The sequence below is a fragment of the Panthera pardus genome, unplaced genomic scaffold, assembly GCF_024362965.1.
Source record: "Panthera pardus isolate Hobbes unplaced genomic scaffold, ASM2436296v1 HiC_scaffold_20, whole genome shotgun sequence".
NCBI classification, from domain to species: domain Eukaryota; kingdom Metazoa; phylum Chordata; class Mammalia; order Carnivora; family Felidae; genus Panthera; species Panthera pardus.
Genome location: NW_026526766.1, coordinates 8606876 through 8626639, shown reverse-complemented (window position 1 = coordinate 8626639; position 19764 = coordinate 8606876). Strand labels below are relative to the sequence as shown.

General features: G+C 47.5%; 1 protein-coding gene across 1 annotated transcript; it reads left to right on the top strand.

Annotated features, from left to right (window-relative positions):
* Positions 1 to 1990: 1990 nt before the first annotated feature.
* Positions 1991 to 14964, top strand: KCNV2 (potassium voltage-gated channel modifier subfamily V member 2). The gene is made up of 2 exons (XM_019463686.2): positions 1991 to 3558; positions 14084 to 14964. The coding sequence occupies exons 1-2, from the start codon at positions 2158 to 2160 to the stop codon at positions 14363 to 14365; spliced, it is 1683 nt and encodes a 560-aa protein (XP_019319231.2). The 5' UTR covers positions 1991 to 2157; the 3' UTR covers positions 14366 to 14964.
* The last annotated feature ends 4800 nt before the right edge of the window (positions 14965 to 19764 follow it).

Sequence of the window (19764 nt, the reverse complement as noted above, 5' to 3'; positions counted from 1 at the left end):
AGGTATCCAATCACTCCATCCATACATACCTCAGTATGTTTGTATAAAAGATACACAGCCTTTCGCTTCTACATGACAAGACCATTATCATAAAAGCATTCCTTATTCTTTTTTTTAATGTTTATTTATTTTTGAGACAGAGCACCACCAGGCGAGGGACAGACACAGAGGGAGATACAGAATCTGAAGCAGGCTCTAGGCTCTGAGCTCCCAGCAGGGAGCCTAATGCAAGGCTCGAACTTACCAGCAGTGAGATCATGCCCTCAGCCAAAGTCAGACACTCAAATGACTGAGCCACCCAGGTGCACCCGCATAAAGCATTCTAACAGTTCCTAAATATCATCAAATCAAATTTCCAGTGGTCTCAAAAATGTTTTAAGCTTTTTGTTTGAATCAGAATTCCAAATAAGGCCCACACATTCCTATTGGACAGAATATTATTTTAAATAACCCTGATCGTTCCATGTATGTATAAGATGATGTCATTTTCAATCTTTCCCCAAGGTATCTGTCCAATTTGTTCTGCCCCCATCTGATCAGATTTCTTTGTGATCCTTCCTACACATCGTAAACACATATAAAGTAACGCCCATGACAGGGTTATTTGCTGCGCCATTGTTCATAAGAGCAAATATATAAAACCATCTGAATGTTTATCACTGTCAGACTATTTTCAAAATTAGGCAGACATCTATGTTCACACATAAAAACACCTCTGAGACACATGGTTAATTGGAAAAAGCAATGTGTAGAGAGTACTACGATTTGTGTTGATAATATAGAGATTTTCAGATGGCAGATGGAGATAGGATTTAGCTTGCATTTGTTTAGAATAGTTCTGAAAGAACAACCAAAAAGTATTCTGGATGAGTAACAGTGGTGGCTTCTTCAGTGGCACATGTGGTAACTAGAAGTTTGGTTTGGGAAAGAGAAACTGTCCACTGTAATGCACCTTTGTATCTTTTGAATTTATTTTTGTAGGTACGCTTCATACCCAGTGTGGAGCCCCCCAGGGAGCTTGAACTCAGAACCCTGAGATCAACAACCAAGCTGAGATCAAGAGATGCTCAACTGACTGAGCCACCCAGGTACCCTGTGCCTTTTGATTTTTTTTTTTTAAACCATAACCATGAGCTAGTCAACATAAATTGAATTTAAAAACAAATTCCCTGCTCAAAACCAGTCTCTTCCTTTTCTCTGCCACCCACTCTTTAGCTGGGCTCGCCTGTTTCCATCACCTACAAAACCGTGAATAACTGTGTCTCCATCGAGTTTCCATCCCCAGCCTTTAGCACGTTACTTGATCCATGGAAAGAAACCTAAAAAAATTTTTTAACTGAGGTTTGGGAAAACGATCAAGACCTTTTCCTCGGAATAAAGTCTGGCCACCTTTACATATGGCCTAACACAGCAGCTAAGCAGGGCTGCAAGAACATGTACCCACCAGTCCTGGATTCTTTCTGGAAATATGTTCTTACCATTCAAGAGAAGGAAGGGAAAGAGGCAGAGAAACAGGCCAACGGAAATCCAGTAGGGCAAGGCTGCTAGGCGGAACCCATTGGGAAACACGACTGTGATCGTGTGACAGAAAGAGCCTGGGAAACATTCGAGGTCTTAGGTGATCTAAACAAGGGGCTACGCGGAGTAGAAGACAGACTTGTGACCAACTCGCTTTGAGCATTCTGCTGCCGTCTCTTTCCTTGATCACAGGGGCTCCAATTCCATCAGTTAGACCAAAACACAGCCATCCGTGCAACTACAGCTAATTCACGGATTCCCCCGGGGTCCAAACTCGCTGAGCACTTCCTGAGGGCGGGCCTGAGGATTGGCGACATTTTTATTGGCAATAACCTCTGCCGCCTTCTGATTATCTACAGATTTAAGACCACGTAGTCAACCCCTACGTCAGGCAGGGCAGGGAGAGGGGGGAGGAAAGTGGCTAAGAGGCTCTAAATCCCTCCTAACACTTGCTGCTTCCCTATCAGCAAGATTAGAGCAGCAGTCATCAGCCATCTGCCTGCGTCTGGTGAGTTCCCCCAGGGCTGGGCTGGGCACGTTGGTCGTCTGGTGCAGGCCCCTCTCAGACAGAGCAGGGGTTAGGATCCATCCTCCCGGTGGCAGTCCCCAGGCAGAGCAGGGGGTGCACCTGCCGCAGCCATGCTGAAGCAGAGCGAGAGGCGGCGGTCGTGGGGCTACAGGCCCTGGAATACTACAGAGAGCGGGGACGCGCCCCAGGCCGGGAGCAGCCAGCACCGCAGGAGCGTCTGCTCGGTGGGGGCCCGCTCCGGCTCCCTGGCCAGCATCCCACCGTGGACGGAGGGCAACTATAACTACTACATCGAGGAGGATGACGATGGGGGGGAGGAGGACGAGCTGAAGGACGACCCAGGCGAGGAGGACGCGCGGCCGGAGGCCGCCCCCGGCGCGCAGCCCGACGGCCGCGCCGCCCCTCCCGCCGCGTCGTCCACCCTGAACGTGAACGTGGGCGGCCAGAGCTACCGGCTGGACTGCTGCGAGCTGGCCTGCTACCCCAAGACGCGCCTGGGCCGCCTGGCCACGTCCACCAGCCGCAGCCGCCAGCTCGGCCTGTGCGACGACTACGAGGAGCAGACGGACGAGTACTTCTTCGACCGCGACCCGGCCGTCTTCCAGCTCGTCTACAACTTCTACGCGTCGGGCGTGCTGCTGGTGCGCGACGAGCTGTGCCCGCGCTGCTTCCTGGAGGAGCTGGGCTACTGGGGCGTGCGGCTCAAGTACACGCCGCGCTGCTGCCGCATCTGCTTCGAGGAGCGGCGCGACGAGCTCAGCGACCAGCTCAAGATCCAGCGCGAGCTGCGCGCGCAGGCGCAGGCCGAGGAGGCCGAGGAGCTCTTCCGCGACATGCGCTTCTACGGGCCGCAGCGCCGCCGCCTCTGGAACCTTCTGGAGAAGCCCTTCTCGTCCGTGGCCGCCAAGGCCATCGGGGTGGCCTCCAGCCTCTTCGTGCTCGTGTCCGTCGTGGCGCTGGCGCTCAACACCGTGGAGGAGATGCAGCACCGGGCGGCGCAGGGCGCGGGCGGCGGCGACCCGCGGCCCATCCTGGAGCACGTGGAGATGCTGTGCATCGCCTTCTTCACGCTCGAGTTCCTGCTGCGCCTCGCCTCCACGCCCGACCTGCGGCGCTTCGCGCGCAGCGCCCTCAACCTGGTAGACCTGGTGGCCATCCTGCCGCTCTACCTGCAGCTGCTGCTCGAGTGCCTCACGGGCGAGGACCAGGCGCGCAGCAAGGGCGCGCCGCGGGAGCACGAGCTGGAGACGGTGGGCCGCGTGGGCAAGGTGGGCCAGGTGCTGCGCGTCATGCGCCTGATGCGCGTCCTGCGCATCCTCAAGCTGGCCCGCCACTCCACGGGCCTGCGCGCCTTCGGCTTCACGCTGCGCCAGTGCTACCAGCAGGTGGGCTGCCTCATGCTTTTCATCACCATGGGCATCTTCACCTTCTCGGCGGCCGTCTACTCCGTGGAGCACGACGTGCCCAACACCAACTTCACCAGCATCCCGCACGCCTGGTGGTGGGCCGCGGTGAGTAGCGGGCCCCCGCCCCCCTCCCGGGTCATCAGCCGCCTGCCTGCCTTCAGCCTCGTGCCCTGACCTGTCCCCTGCCTTGCTTAAGCGCCGCTGCTCCCCTCCCCACCCCCATCCGTGCCTTCGCCGCCTCCAACTAACGAAAACCGGGGTGGCTGTGGCGGAGTTGGAAAGGCACAGTCTTTGAGTAAGTCACGGAATTTGACTTTCGTCCCGGGCACCTCCAAATCTAGGTTTCATCTTGAGTCCCTGGACAGGCTGATTTTACGAAGGTTTCCTTGTTGCCCCCCTAAGGGGGACCATTCGTCATCGTCATTCTTGTTACTCGCCACTTACAGAACACCTGTGGTCCTAAGCGGTTTGCAAAGTTTATCTTATTTCAGTATTGCAACCCTGTCAAGTGGCTACGATCGCTGGGTTTTTTGTTTGTTTAAGAGGACATGTTGGAAATGGCTTCAGATTTGAAGCAAAAAGCAAACTGTACGTTTATGCCAGGGAAAGGGGAGACCCAGCCGGCCAGCGTCCACCCTAACTAACTGAAATCCCCCTGGTTTTGGCCCAATCAGAATGTGGAAAGAAGCACCTACAACTGAAATTTGCTCCAGTAGCACTCAAGTTCCTTTAGGATCTAGCATTCTTGCCCCGCTCTACAGCTAGAGGAACTGAGAGGGTTTGGGTGTAGACGTACAGCTGAACTAGCAGAGTGAGGACTGAAACCCACGCCCCTCCCACAATAAACCCATTCCTTTCCTGCACCCAGCATTCTCCCTTTCAACCGTCACATCTGCCCCAGGCCTGGCCTAATTAGTAGTCTTTTATTTTTGCTGTTTCCTTTAGTATTTGCCTTTTGGTAGTCTCTTAGGCCATTTACTCAAGCATCTGTGTTTCTGGTGTGCTAGGCTAAATCCCCAGAAAATCCCTAAATCACTGGAAATGCTGATTGACAAGTTGACATTTGTACAGAGAGGGAAGAACTGGGTGTGTGATTTCCTTTTTTTTTTAAGAGTAGGTGGTTTGTAATGCCCTTAAAAACATTAGGCAAATGTCACCAGGTTTTTCCATGTGAGGAACTAGGTATTTTCAACACTAATATTGGGTATGGCAGAACCCACAGTCTGGGGCGGATTTCTGAGATGAACCAGCCCAGGGCTGCTAGTATTATAGTTCAGCAAGATGGGAGATTTGGATCCTAGTCCCCGATCTGCTAGTAATAAACTGTGTCCCTAAGTAATTATGAAACCTCACTCCCTTACTCTCCGTCCTCAGTTTTCTGGTCTCTAAAACGGGGTGGCTACCGAGCTCTACAACTCAGTGAGTCTTCTGTCACTGAAAAACAGAGCACTCACGTGTCCAACAGGATTTGGGGGGCTTCTTTTGTAACGGGGATGGCGTGAGGCTCTTCCCCATGAGCTAGCCCACTGCCACACCTGTGATGACATTCCAAGTGACAAAAGGTCGTCGCCATAAACCATGTGTACAGATAGAGCTGATGGAGGATGATTGGTCCCCAGTAAATGACATTTACTTTGGAGCTGAGAAAAGCAGGAAGAGGAAAGGGCAAATCCACATGCTGATGATATGCTACTAAGTCTGAGAGTCTAGGTCTCCATCCATCCAAGTATCTTAGAAGACTCCCGTATATACAGGCGAGGCCTGGGGGACGCTTTGATACTTTACCTTTAACCCACAAAACTTTTTAGGACTTTGTATATTAATCTAAAAACTCATAAAAATTCAATTGCTTATGATTTCTCTTTCTAAAAAATTCCCCGGAGTGCATGCCTATTGATTGCATCTAATTTCTTGATCTGTTTAATGTACAATGACACTCAAACCCTTCAAATTATCCCTTTTATGTTAACTCAAATTATGTTAGTCAAAATTAGTGTTTTCCCTTAATTTTACAGTAAAAATTGAATCATCATTTGGTTTTTATCTGTAACACATTTTACCAATTATTGCTTTGGCCAATGTGAGTTTTATTTGTGGCCATTATCTCCATCCGGCACTGTTTTCACAGGCCAGAATTTGCACATTTTCCCAATGGCCTTTGTGCATTTCTTCTCTGAGAATTTGGTAGACTAGTAAAAATCCTTATGACTAATGCATTTGTTTGCACACTAACCTATGAAAACATTAAGAACAATCCCCCTTGAACATTTAAAGACTGCTCTGTGCCCCCGGACAATACAGATCAAGCAGATGCTTCCCTATACTTGTGGTGACATTTCGTATCGTGTATCAAGGGCCCATATTCTCCGTAGAGCAAAGAGAAAAGAATGCTGTCAAAATTATGTAGACAAAACCTCTTGTTTCCTGATGTAAATGCCCAGTAGAGAGAGAGACAACATGTAGATGAATTCTTTGTGAGATTCACAAAATCCATCTTATTCATTCACTGAACCAACTAGTAATGAAAACACTGGAGATCTTGAGTGACAGAACAACATTAACACAATAGGAACTTCTTTCCCTCATGGAGTTTACATTCCAAAGGAGAAAGAGAATGTATCATTTCAGATACTGATGTGTCTTGCATAATAGGATAGAGAGAGACCTGGCGGGTGGGGGGGGGGGGGGGGCGGCGGCGTGCGCAGCAGAATCTACCTTTGATAGAGAAGCCCCCACTGGAGAAGAATGACATTCAGCTGAAATTTGAACAATGAGAAGAAACCCGTCTCTATAGACATGACTCAACAGAGAAGAGAGTAAGAAATGGAATCCTCAAAGTAGCTCTGATCCAGTTGTCTCCAAGCCTCTTACTGATCATACATCTCATGATTTAAAATTTTTTCAGCACATGCCCATGATAAATGTGTATTCCAGCTATGCCCAAATTAGGTTATTTATGCTATGCACAAATTAGGTTACTCATGGCTATAATAATGATGCATCACAAACTACCCAAAACTTAATGGTCTCAAATGTCAGACATCTATTTGGCTAGGAGTTTGCCTGTCAGCAATTTACGCTGGATTCAACTAGAAGGTTTTTCTCATTTGGGCTGGTGCCAGTCACTCATAGGTCTTATGATCAACTGGCTGACAGCTGAGATCAAAGAGGAGAGGAGACCATATCTCCTCGATCCTCCAGCAGGCATGGACTCATGGCCATGGCCCTGTGCAAGAGGGAGAATGTAGACTCAATCATGTGAGCACTGTCCTTTGCTCAACCCACTGGTCAAGGCCAGTCACAAAGCCAAACTCAGAGTCCAAGAGCAGACCAGGTTAGCCCACCCAGTGTAGGGAAGCATTGATAAGTTCTGTGGCCAAGAGCTTAGACACAGGAAGCTATGAAGAATTAGGCCCACTGAATGGACATTTTTCCAAAGGAGACATCCAGATGGCCAACAGACACATGAAAAAATACTCAATATCACTTATCATCAGGGAAATGCAAATGAAAACCACCATGTGATATCACCTCACACCTGTTCAGAATGGCTAGAATCGAAAAGACAAGAAATAACAAGAGTTGGCAAAGAGAAGAAAAAAGCCTCATGCACTGTTGGTAGGAATGTAAATTGGTACAGTCATTGTGGAAAACAGTATGGAGGTTACTAATGAAATGTAAGAATATTGTATAACCCAGGAAATTCACTATCCAAAAAAAATGAAAACACTGGGGTGCCTGGGTGCTCAGTTAGTTGAGCATCCAACTTTGACTCAGGTCATGATCTCATAGTTTGTGGGTTTGAACCCCTGTGTCAGGCTCTGTGCTGATAGCTCAGAGCCTGGAGCGTGCTTCAGATTCTGTGCCTCCCTCTCTCTTTCACCCTGTCCCCCACCCTTTCTCTCTCAAAAATAAACATTAAATTTTTTTTTTTTAATTTTAGAGAAAGATAGCATGCTTGCATGCAATCAGGGGAAGGAGAGAGAGAGAGAGAGAGAGAGAGAGAAAGAGAGAGAGAAAGAGAACGAACCTTAAGCAGCCTCCAAGCTCAGCATAGAGCCTGATGTGGGGCTCAATACCACAACCCTGGGATCATGACCTGAGCCGAAATCAAGAGTCAGACGCTCAACCAACTGAGGCTCCCAAGCGCCCCCAGGTTCTCCAAAAACACTAATTTGTGAAGATCTATGAACACCTTTGTTCATCACTGCATTATTTACAATAGCCAAATTACGGAAGCAGCACCAGTGTCCATCAATAGATGAATGGATAAAGAAGATGTGTGTGTCTACATACACATGCATACACACTCACACACAATGGGAATATTACTCATTCATAAAAAAAACCAATGAGATCTTGCCATTTGCAACAACACCAACGGACTTAGAGGGCAATATGCTAAGGGAAATAAATCAGACGCAGACCACAAATGCCACCTGATTTCACTTATATGTGGGATCCTAAAAACTGAAACGAATGAACAAACAGAAAAAGCAGCAACAGATCCTTCAATAGAACAAACTAATGGTTGCCAGAGGGCAGGGTGGTAGGGGAAGGGGTAAAATGGGTGAAAGGGAGTAGGAGACCCAGGTTTCCAGTTACGGAATCCTTAAATGACAAGGATGAAGGGCACAGCACAGGGAGGGACTGTCATCAGTAGTATTGTAATTGGGTTGTATGCTGACAGATGGTGAGCAGGGCATAACGTATAGACTTATCGAATTGCTGTGTTGTTTACCTGAAAGTAATGTAACATTATGCATCAGCTATACTGTAATTAAAAACAAATTAGGTCAGTAATACAATCATTCTCCTGTAGGAAGATTGTACTGCTCAGATATATTATTACACATTGGAAAATATGCACTCACACGTGGAAGATTTAAAGATGAAGAAAAACATAATTGAGATTTTCTTCCAGAATGCAGTGCTGTGTTCCACGTATATTCAACCACACTGGAGACAGATTCTCTAAGCCATTCATCCATGTGTTTTTAGTACTTTCAGACAGCCCCAGAATCTGACTTGCTGTTCATAATCTTCCCTCTCTCTATGCCAAGGATCCTACAACCTTCCTTTGTAATTCAACTCAAGGTTTTAAGAGGAATACAATAGTTTTCATGATTGTGAATACTTCTACAGCTGCAAAACAAATCCCTCATGGCCATTCATGTCTGCAAATGCTCGTGCATTAGGATACAAGATAGTCCCCTCCCACTCGTCTGTCAAATGAAGATTATTTGTAAGCACTCATGTAATAAGAAACATATGTAAAATGCTAACCCATAGCAAATCCACAAGAAATACAAGCTACCACATCTGTCTAGTTGATAGTCTTTATCATGTAGAAGCCATAACCTTTGCTTGCAGATCCTTTGGGGGGAAAATAGAAGTGATTCCCTCTCTACTGAAGAGAAGAGAAACCCCACGACATACGTAGGGGTCAACTGTTCTCTCCCAGGAGAGCTTCCACATCTCAAGATAAAGGGATGCCCACCTTGAGCAGTTCCAGCCATGTCGGGGGCTCTCTGGGCTGCCTGGGTGTGGGAGATGCATGGCACACTCAGCAAGAACAGTCAGCTCTCTGATGAAGCGGTCATCATTGGTCTCCGATGTGGCCATGTTTTAAAGCAGAAGAGGGCACTGGACTGTTCAACAGGCCATTTCCTTCTGGGCTTCAAGAGTGAGTTAAAGCTAGAGATACCCAACAGGAAACCATGTCATGAACTCACTCCTTCATAAGCTAACAAAAACTCTTCAAAAAGAAAACGTATGTCTAGCTGAGGGAACAGATAATGGTGCCACAGAGACCTTGCTCCTATCTTTGTTTTCCCAAAGTACACTATCATTTCCTTGCAAATAGGTGGCCCTTACAAGGTCACTGAGATTTCCTTTTTTTTTTTTTTTTTTTTTCTTACGGAGTGATGGCTGGCTTTTAAGAAGACCCCTTTGGAAGGTGCATCAGTCAAGTTACAATCAGGAAAACCAAGAAACCAAGAAAAGTAGATATTTTAAACAGAGGCAATTTGATACACGGCTATAGATACACAGGTGTTTAGAAGTCTGGAAGAGCAACACGGGCAAACAAAGATAACCCAAAAAGTGGTCACTCCATCAACTAGCTGTCAGCCCTAGGACTGGGGGGCCAAATAGAAGGAACTGGAAGTACAGAGAAGGAGCTACTGAGGAACTCCTAGGATGACACCATGAGGTTTGTGTCCCATGTGCTAAAAGATGCATGAGCTACATCTGTCTGCTGTATTGAAGGATGAGGACAAAAACCAGAAGCAGCAGCGGAGACCCTTACTTACCTCCTCATCCGCCTCCAGTGTGCCAACAGCCTCTCACTAGCAGAGCACAACCAGAAAACAGCGAGCAAGGGAGTCTGGGAAATGCAGTTTGTGGACTCCCAAGCAGCAAGACTACAGGAAAGAGTACAGAGGGGTGTCGCGCTTGGGACTGAGAGACGGTGGGTACACGTCTGGCACAGGCAGCAGTAAAAGGAGGCGGCATTGTTGTAGCTGCTTCAGAAATGGCACAGGAGGGGCCATAGTCACTGGGGCCAAGGCTGTGAGGCACTTTTAGGACTTCTGCTCCTGTAGACTCCTGACTCTGGGGTGACCCCCTCCTTAGAAGGTCTTTGACTTAGGATCCTCCTGAGGGCCAATAGGACTTGAGTGGGACACGATGGAGTTGTAGAGGGCAAAGTAGCAAGTAAACAGAAGATGTGGAGGACGCCAGCATCACTGTGTACCTTTCTATCGCGACATGCATAGATCCCACATTTGCCTTAGCTTTTTGCATACTTCCTCCTTACTGTGCAATTGACATACATGTCAGGACCTCAGTGGACAGATGAGGCTGGCTGTTCTCTCCAAGGTCCTCTCCTCACCCATGACCTCATTCTAACAATGCTTCCACCCATCAAAACATTCTTTGAATTCCACGGAGCCATTATCTCCGGAGACTGAGACATGTCCGTTTACTTCTTTGTAATGGTGCCAGCTCTTCACCTTTGGTATTTTAAAAGAGAGTTGAGACCCCTGAGTCTAAGATTGGCACCTAGCGTTAACCCTCCAGGTGGCTAAGACCACTTATTTCAAGGTCATGCCACTGAATCCTCTGTGCAGATTATAATCCAAAGAGGAATTCCTAAGGTATTTGTGGCAACAGCAGCATGGATAGGCTTCGTATGGCCTTTGAACTAAATCCTTTCAAGGACAACAAGCATTGAGGTATGTACCATTTTTAGCCAGGAACCATTAGTCCTTACTACCTCAGATTGCCTGGGAACGCTGAAAGGGGTGCTCATTATTTTGAAAAATCAGTTATGTTTCCTGGGATCATAATTCCTAGATGGATGGATTACCAGGTGCTGAGATTTCATCTATGCCTCCTTCGTTATGAAGGAAACAAACATTCCTTGTTGGAGGAGAAATTCCCATGTAGCTGTTCTAAAGTTTCAGAGAAAAACTGGATGCTTGTCTTCCTTGTCGTGTTTAGGAGGCCAGTATTTGCTGATTAATAGGGGGCATTTCTGGAGGAAGGTCACGTTCTGGCTTTTGGGACCCAAAGGCTAGGGAAAATATGTAAGCCTTCCACTGCTAAGTTTCCAGTTTACAGAGGGCTGAGCCAGCCAATGTTTTCAGGAATCTCAGATGGATTGCAGGAATGTCGGTCACATTTCCAAACCCAACTCATGCTAATGTGAGAACTCACTGTGAGGTGTTATGTATCAGTCTAGGGCCTTCAATTTTTAATATTCAGGGAGAAACGGGTTTGGTCTGAGGAACAGGGAGACAAGTCCCCCAAAGCCAAGGAATTCTGCATTCCTCTTGGAGCCAAGGAGCACGAACCAGGTCACTGGTTGAGTCAAAGTATCCACAAAACAGACAATATAAAGATACGCTATCCATTTTGAACAAATTCTTCGGGACCAGTCATACAGAGCCTCCTAGCAGAAGATATCTTTTCTCTAAACATAGAGATCCAAGATATACAAAAATATTTTTACCATATTCACATCAAATATTTAATCTTCCTTAAGCCAATTCTCTTTGCTTTTGACTCTTCACTCAAAGTTCAGCCAAAACAAAAAACTGAAGTTGAGGTTGGGAGTGCAAGAAAGCCAGGGTAGGGATTGATCAGAAGTTTAAAATAGGTGCCTGGGTGGCTCAGTCAGGCATCCAACTCTCGATCTCGGCTCAGGTCTTGATCTTAGGGTTCATGAGTTTGAGCCCTGCATTGGGCTCCATACTGACAGCACACAGCCTGCTTGGGATTCTCTCTCACCCTCTTTCTCTACCCCTCCCCTGCTCACACACGCTCTCAAACTTTAAAAATATATAAATGAAAAAAAAAAATAGGCACTTTGTCTCAATTATCTCCCTCGGTATGCTCCTAGCCCTTTGCCCCCTGTCTTGCACCCTTGAGGAACCAGTTCACCTCAAAGCCTGTGCTCTCACCTTTCAAGGATGCTTCCTGTCCTGAGCTACCCCTTAGTGTCACTCAGCCCTGCCCCCAGACTCCCTGTCAGCCTCCTCCAGGGCAAGTAGACTGAGTGACTCAACATTCTTACAGAGGTAGGAGCGCTGCGGTTAACGACATATGAAAGCCAGGGTTCAGTTCATGTATCTGGACAGAGACCTGACTCAGATTCTTTTCCTTAGGGTGTGGCCAGTGACCGGACACACACATGTAGACACACACACACACACGCACCCACACACACTTCGAGATTCACCCACGCTATCACTCTACCACTGCCTCTCATCACCCTTTGCTGCACAAAGCTGACAAAGGAGATTCTCTCCTGGAGCCAGAGTGCCCTCCACCCTTAGGCAGGTGTCAAGCAGGAGCCTGTTTCCACAGCCCATTGGTCTACACTCCGCTGGGAGGTGGATTCAGAGCCACATAGCCTCATGCCGTCTCTATTTCCTTAAGGTAACCCACACCAGCCTGCCTCTCTTAGATGCTTGCTTGCATTCCACCCCCATGGGAAGGGGGGGCCCACCCTCAGCAGGTCTCCCACTGGAGATAGAGCAGTGAGAGGTTGTCTATCACCTACCCCAGAGAGGAAGTCAAGCTTTCACTTTGTATGGTCTGGAGGATGCTGTAGCTATCATTAATGCCACCAGATTTTCCCAGCTGGCCCACTTCTTCATTCCCTTCTAACTAATCAGTCACACTTGTCCTAAGTTCAGGCCAACCCTTATATCATCAAAACAAAAATGCTTACATTTCTAAGCTAAACACTGTGCAAGCATGGGTCCATGGGCTGACTATGTCTTACTACCGTCTGCTAGAAAATCATGGCAACACCACAAATTGATGAAGCAAACAGTGCCCCCTGCAGTTGTGCAATGCACAGTTTTTTTTGCAAGGACTCAACAGCCCTGCCTAAAAGGCTTCTAGTAATTTAGCCATCAGTCTGGGGACCAGAAAGAGACTCAGTACATGAGGCTTAAAACACAGGCCCCCAAGAGATTTTCCCAGGTTTTCTCTGGCTACACTGAATGATAACTAGTCCCACGGGTATCTGCATTTTAAAACAGAAGCTTGTTAACCTAAATAAATCTCTAATTAGTGGAATTTAAAGCAGTGTGCAAGAGTGATGGGAAAGATTTCATGCAGGGTGAACATATTTTTGGTCTGTGATGTCTTACAAAAGCCCTTTTGCAAAATAATGAGAGTGTTTCTCCAGACATTTGCAATTAAAGCACCTTCATCTATAATATCTCATTTGAACGACATAATAACTCTGAGAAGTATTATAATTGTCTCCAGAGAAGGTTGGCAAATGCCTTTTGTGTGCCTGACACTGTGTTAAGTGCTCTGTATTCCTCTTCTTTAGTCTTCAGGAGAATCCTTAGTGTTAGGGATTATCCTATTTTATTTTTTTTTAGTATTAGTTTTTGAGAGAGCGCAAGCAGGGTAGAGGCAGAAAGAGACAAATACAGAGGATCCTATGCAGGCTCTACACTGGTAGCAGCGAGCCCGATGTGGGGCTCAAACTCAGGAACCACAAGATCATGACTTGAGCTGAAGTCCGACGCTCAACCAACCGAGCCATCCAGGTGTCTCTATCCTCCTGTTTTAGATGAAGAAACCAAGGCTTAGAGACTGAATGTTTTACCCACCGGTACTCAGTGGTAAAGGGTCAAAGTTAGGACTTGCACCCACGTCTGACAGGCTCTAAGCCTGAGCTCTTCCCGAACTGCCTATCACATAGGCAAACCCAGGGCCCCCAGTCCCCAAGTTGGCCCCTCTGAGGGGAGGCAGAGACCAACATTTATTGAGCCCATGCTACACCAGGAACTTTACACAAAGTATCCTACATGCTCTTTACAACCCTATAAAGCAGCTGTGATCTCCTCTATATTGTGTATAAGAATATTTATAGTAGCCAGAATTTAAGCCCAAGACTTCCAGCTCCACAGGTGGTCTTCTTTCCATGATTCAGGTCCTACAGGCAGACCTACTGGTACCTCCTAAAGCTGGCTCTGCAGGAGCTGTTACATGACCCACATGTACCTTCAGGGAGACAGAGGACATTTTCCTGCCCCGTTCTCGGTCTTCTCCTCCATCACAGTGCTAACCATTCTCTCCCACTTTCCTTCCTATACAGGTGAGCATCTCCACTGTGGGCTATGGAGACATGTACCCAGAGACCATCCTGGGCAGGTTTTTTGCCTTCCTCTGCATTGCATTTGGGATTATCCTCAATGGGATGCCAATTTCCATCCTCTACAACAAATTCTCTGATTACTACAGTAAGCTCAAAGCCTATGAGTACACTGCCATGAGAAGGGAAAGGGGAAAAGTAGAGTTCCTGCAGAGAGCCAAAAAGAAGATGGCAGAGTGTCTGGCTCGAACCCACCCACAGCCCACCCCAAGGCAAGAGAGTTGATGTTTCCTAGGATGCGTGGCTGGTAGGCCCTATGAACCTCAAGGCTTCAATTCTCCTTCTTTATATTGTCAGAGTTGGCAGTGCAAGGACACGTTTAACAGCCATACACGAAAGGCATCCAGTTCAGAGTTCTGGCTCTAGAAGTATTCATTTTGGCCCCAAGTGGGACCCTGTCATTTTTTTTCTTTCACTGTGGTGTAGGAACCATGACCACCCCCCTCCAGTGACATCGGTCCTCAACACTCCTAGACAGGAGCACCATCTTGGGTTTCTCTTGCAAATTCTCATGGTGTCTCAATAAATATTTTCGGATTTGAGTTGATGTGAGAAGAGTTTCCTTGAAGAAAAGAAATCCTTCATTTTCTAGTCAGAGAGAATGTCGCAGCCATGAACTAGGTAAGCTTTGGAGTTAGACCAACGTCAATCACAAGCCCTGAACTACTGGCTGTGGGGTTTAGGGCCATAGCTTTAAATATCTGAGCCTCAAAATGTCTGAGCCTCAGTTTCATCAACTGTAAAATGTAGGTAGTAAGACCTACCTTGTAATATCAGCATGGGGGTTGGAAATAATAAATGCTCAATAAATGGTAGCTGTTAAATTGTTTGCGTGAGTGTTCTTAAATATATTCTCTAGACTGGTGGTTCTCAGCCCAGGGACATCTATCACCCCAAGTCCCTTTTGCCCCTAGGACATTTGGCAAAGTCTGGACACACTTTTGACTGTCACCACTGTGAGGGAGTGTGAGAGTGGCTGCTGGCATCTCATAGGTAGAGGTTTGGGGATGCTTTTCCACATGCATAAGAGAGCCCCACAACAAAGCAATATCTGATGCAAAAAGTCAGTAGAGCCAAAGCAGAGAAACCCTGGTCTAGACTGATCATGGGAGGCCCCAGACTTGCCCTTTGAAACATACTCAAATGTGCTAAAGGTCCTTCCTCTGTAGCTCTCCCCATGTGTCATCCCCTCAGGACCTCCTCGCCCTTACCTTTCTACACAAAATTCAAAAAAATTTTTGTAAAAACCCTGCCTTTTGGACAACTGTCCTCGACCGAGCACTGAAAGGGGAATTAAGTGAATGTGACCCTCCACGCTGGGTCTGTCCGTGGGTCAGGAAACCAATCCCCACTGGATGCTGGTCCTCCTGCTCTGCTCCCTGCCTTTCCTCCTAACTCCTTCCTCCCTCCACAGGACTCATGGAAACTGAATTCCTGAAAATGAAAGCCTTGTTTGAACTGAGCAAACAGAGACCTTCCCTGTAATGAGGGCTTGCCATACTGACCACTGAACTTATCTCAGGGCACGACTGGACCTCCATTTGTAGGGTAAAACCAAGAGTAATCATTTCGTGCGTTCTTACAGTGACAGGCACCATGGGTCATCTTTCTTAATATATAATTTAATCCTTAATATATCCCTTAATAAGGTATTCTAGTTCTATTTTGTTTCAGAAGAAACAGAGGCTCAGAGAGGTTGAGTAATTATGCCAGGTTGACCCAGCCAATAAATGGTGGGACTGGATTTCAAGCCCAGGCCTGCCTGATTGCTAAGGCTCTTGCTCAGGGGCTACACTTGTGGATCTCAAGCTGTGTCAGCACCACCCGGAGGGCTTGTCAGACAACACTGCTGACCCCACCACTGAGCGTCTGATTCCGAGGTCTGGGGCAAGACATGCAATTTGCATTTGCATTTCTACCAAGTACCAGGTGATGCTGACAATGCTGGTCCAGGGACCATGTTTTGAGAACCTGGAGTCTAAATCACTTCACAGGGAGCTACGACTATGACTCCAGGGAGCAGCTGGCAAAACTCGACACAGGTCTTCTCCCCACCCCACCCCACCCCCGCCCCCTTATTCCCAAGTGTCCTTAACATCATCATAAGTGATCTAGCAGCCGAAGGGTAGACGGAAACCCAACTATTCTAAGGTTGCAAGATAACGCGCGGGATGTCCAGGTCGATTTGATTTCAGATAAACAGCAAAAATTTTTTACTGGAAATGTGTCCCCAATATTGTATCCTATATACCCATCCTGAACAATTATCTATTGCTTACCTGCAATTCAAATCTAACCAGGCACCTCCTATTTTCATTATCCAGCCAACACTATACTACTGCTTTTGAGACACAAAATTTCCTCCTATGGAGGGAAATTACTCCCAAGCCCTAAAGCCCCACCCAAAGAGCAGGGCACTCAGCCGGGGGGGCACTTCGCCCCCCTCTTGCCAAATAAAATCGGGAGGAGTTTTGCACCTGGCTTCTTGCCAGAAACAATCATGAGAACAGAGTTCCAGCAGGCAGGAGGTTAGGCAGAGCTTAGGTAACCACCTGACATACTCAGAGCAGCAGCAAGCCCTCGGGTCCACCTCCAGCCATCCAGTGACTTCTGAGGTCTCTAGGGGACGGGTCTGTTGATGAAGTGTATCTGCTAGGCTGCTAAGGGCATAGGGAACAGGAAGAGCCCATGTCCATCACCCTCCCCTGGGATCGAGGCAGGAGAGATCCCCTGATTCAGACACGTGGGAAGAGGCGGGCATGGGTGGGCTTGGTGAGGAAGAGAAGCGGTTCCAGGTCCCTGGGAAGAGATCTGGTAAATGGCAATGTGCCATCCCTTCCCCATCACACTGGTCACATCTGCTCAGACAGCTGCGTTCTACCTTCCTAGAGACTGAGACTAACAGAACGAAGTTAAAACCAAAAACAACAAACTTTCCATGAGCCCCACTGGGTATCAGGCACAGAACCAATATTATTTCACTGAATCCTTTAGAGCCTGATGACGTAGGTCTCAAGGTGGTCCCGTACAGAGGCTCAGCCACACCGAACTTGCATAGTCTTTGGATCTCGATTTGAACCCTGGCTCTGCCATTCACTAGGAGGTTGAATCAAAAATGGCTGAAGGTTGGCAATTTCGTATGATAGGCTAGTAGTTGTACGGTCAATTTCTCTGGACCTCAGTTTCTGCACCGTTAAAGTGAAGATAATAATAGTGTCTTTGTCAGGGCTGTGTGGCAATTAAATGACAATGTATTATGAACCCTTAGCACACTGTTTTACACATGTCAAGGACTAAATAAACACAGGCTATAATTATCACTCTCTTGCTGGCTGCACAAGAAAACTGTACAAGCCCAGACAGGGTCACCTGTTATCAAGGAGAGGATTCCACTGGTGAAGATAGCTTTTGAATCCTGTTGGCCATCCCTGCCCATCCAGGGCCATGACAAGCAATGTATCTAGTGTGCTTCAGAAGTTAAATTTTTAATTTTCTTAATGTTTATTTTTGAGAGGGAGAGACAGCACAAGCCAGGGAGGGGCAGAGAGAGAGAGAGAGAGAGAGAGAGAGAGAGAGAGAGAGAGAGAATCCGAAGCAGATTCCAGGCTCTGAGCTATCAGCACAGAGCCCAATGCAGGGCTTGAACTCACCAACTATGAAGATCATAACCTGAGCTGAAGTTGGACGCTTCCCCGACTGAGCCACCCAGGCACCCTAAGACCTCAATTTTTTAATTTAATTTCATTTAAAATTTAAACGACCACGTGTGGCTCTAGTCTGCCCTACTGGGCAATGCAGTTGTAAGGCTTCTCTTCTGCCCTCATGGGGGCATCTAATCTGAGGTTGGAGGGGGCGTTTGGCTTTTGGGAGGGGAGTGGGTTCTGAGCAAAGAAGAAAACCTGACTGTCCCCGGTTCTGGCCCAGAAGCTGGGATGGGTTTCCATGACAACAACAACAGCATTAGAAGCAGAGGCTATCTATCTGATTGGTGGCCTGGAAGAGTCTCCTTTGTTAAAGAGCAGAGAAGATAAATCTTCCAAGGCATGGACAACAGAAAGAACTCTCAGAGGATTATCGCTGTCATTTATGCGGGTCCCAGGCTTCCCCTTGAGGGATTTTGGGGAGACTTTTGGGCTCCCTCACTTGGGCCAGTCCGAGACCACGTATCATCTCTCCTTCAACTTCTAACCCAAACTGGATCAAAAACACTTCTCTTCTTTTGCCTCAGCCTCAAGGATAGAGGCAGACATGTTCACAAGAAACCTTTCCTAAAATAAGGCAAAGTATTGGGGCAGCCTGGGTGTCTCAGCTGGTTAAGCATCAGACCTCGGCTTGGGTAATGATCTCACGGTTCTTGGGTTCAAGCCCCATGTTGGTCTCTGTGCTGACAGCTCAGAGCTTGCGGCCTGCTTCAGATTCTCTGTCTCCCTATCTCTCTCTCTGCCCCTCCCTGGCTTGCACGGTCTCTCCCTCTCAAAAACAAACATTAAAAAAAAAAAAAAAAGTAAGGGAAAACATTAAGTTATCACCTAAAAACAAACAGCCATTTTCCCCAAGAGTTTAGGCCCAGGAAAATAGGTTTAAGTTTTGCTGCGCTTCAAAATTGCTTCTCTCGGGCTGGTGCCCTAGCCCTGCAAACGAAGATAGAGGTGGTTCCCTACATCTCAGGGCTCCCCATGCCTCCCTGGTCAACTCTGACATGACTCTCAGACTCTGGAGTATTCTAGCTCGTGTGTCTGTTCTTGTGTGCTGGGCCTTCTCCGTTGGTCCTTTTCAAGCCATAATTCACCCCTCTCTGCCCTGCTGCAGGGTCCAAGGGGTCTGTACCACCCTGGCTCCCTTGCCCTCTAACAGGATGTCAGCAGATGAGAGAACATTCTGGGCATTACCCCCACCCTCTCTCTGCCTGTGGGGCAGTCATCTGGGCAGCAGCCGAGTTACAAGAGCCACGGAGAGTTGAACCGCCCTTCTGTTTGGCCTCGGCACTCACAGACTCCAGGAACGCCTTCCCTTCTAGTTGTGGCTTCAGACCTGCCAGGGGCTGCTAATCACTGATGGTCTCCCTAGTCCCTGTTGGTCCCCTTAATCCTAAGGACGTCTCTGTAAATAGAATCTTCATTACAAGCTCTTTGAAAAAAACCCTTGGAGTGTGCTAGCAATTTCCCACTGGGACCCTCATTAGTATATCCTGTCTACCTTGAGAAAAATTATTGCTGTATTCTTCCCATCACTGCTGAAAAGATGAGGCATTTCTGTCTGAGGATTCAGGCCTCCCCAGCCTATCACTCCCAGACAGAGAAATACAGCCCTTGCAATTATAGACCAGGAGCATATATCCAGCTCACGGATGTTTGGTAGGGCAGTGATGATTGGCATCCTTAAGTGCCAATAAATGATTCATCCTTCCTACCAGAGGCCTCCAGCTCTGCTCTCCTTCGTTTTCAATGACAATCTGTTGCGTTCCCTTCCCCAACCCCGGCCCATACATACTAATGGATTTTCGTGACTACAGGAGGAAACACTATGCATAAAGCAAGTGGGAATATATGCACCAGCAAGAGAAGCTTTGGTGCCTTCTCAAGACATCAAGAAATTATCTTGGCCAGGCTCATATCTTTATTCCG

Excerpts from the sequence above, each read along its gene's own strand:
- KCNV2 (XM_019463686.2), top strand. The coding sequence starts at position 2,158 with ATGCTGAAGCAGAGCGAGAGGCGGCGGTCGTGGGGCTACAGGCCCTGG. Across the intron at positions 3,559-14,083 it reads ACGCCTGGTGGTGGGCCGCG|GTGAGCATCTCCACTGTGGG; the intron begins GTGAGTAGCGGG and ends CTTCCTATACAG.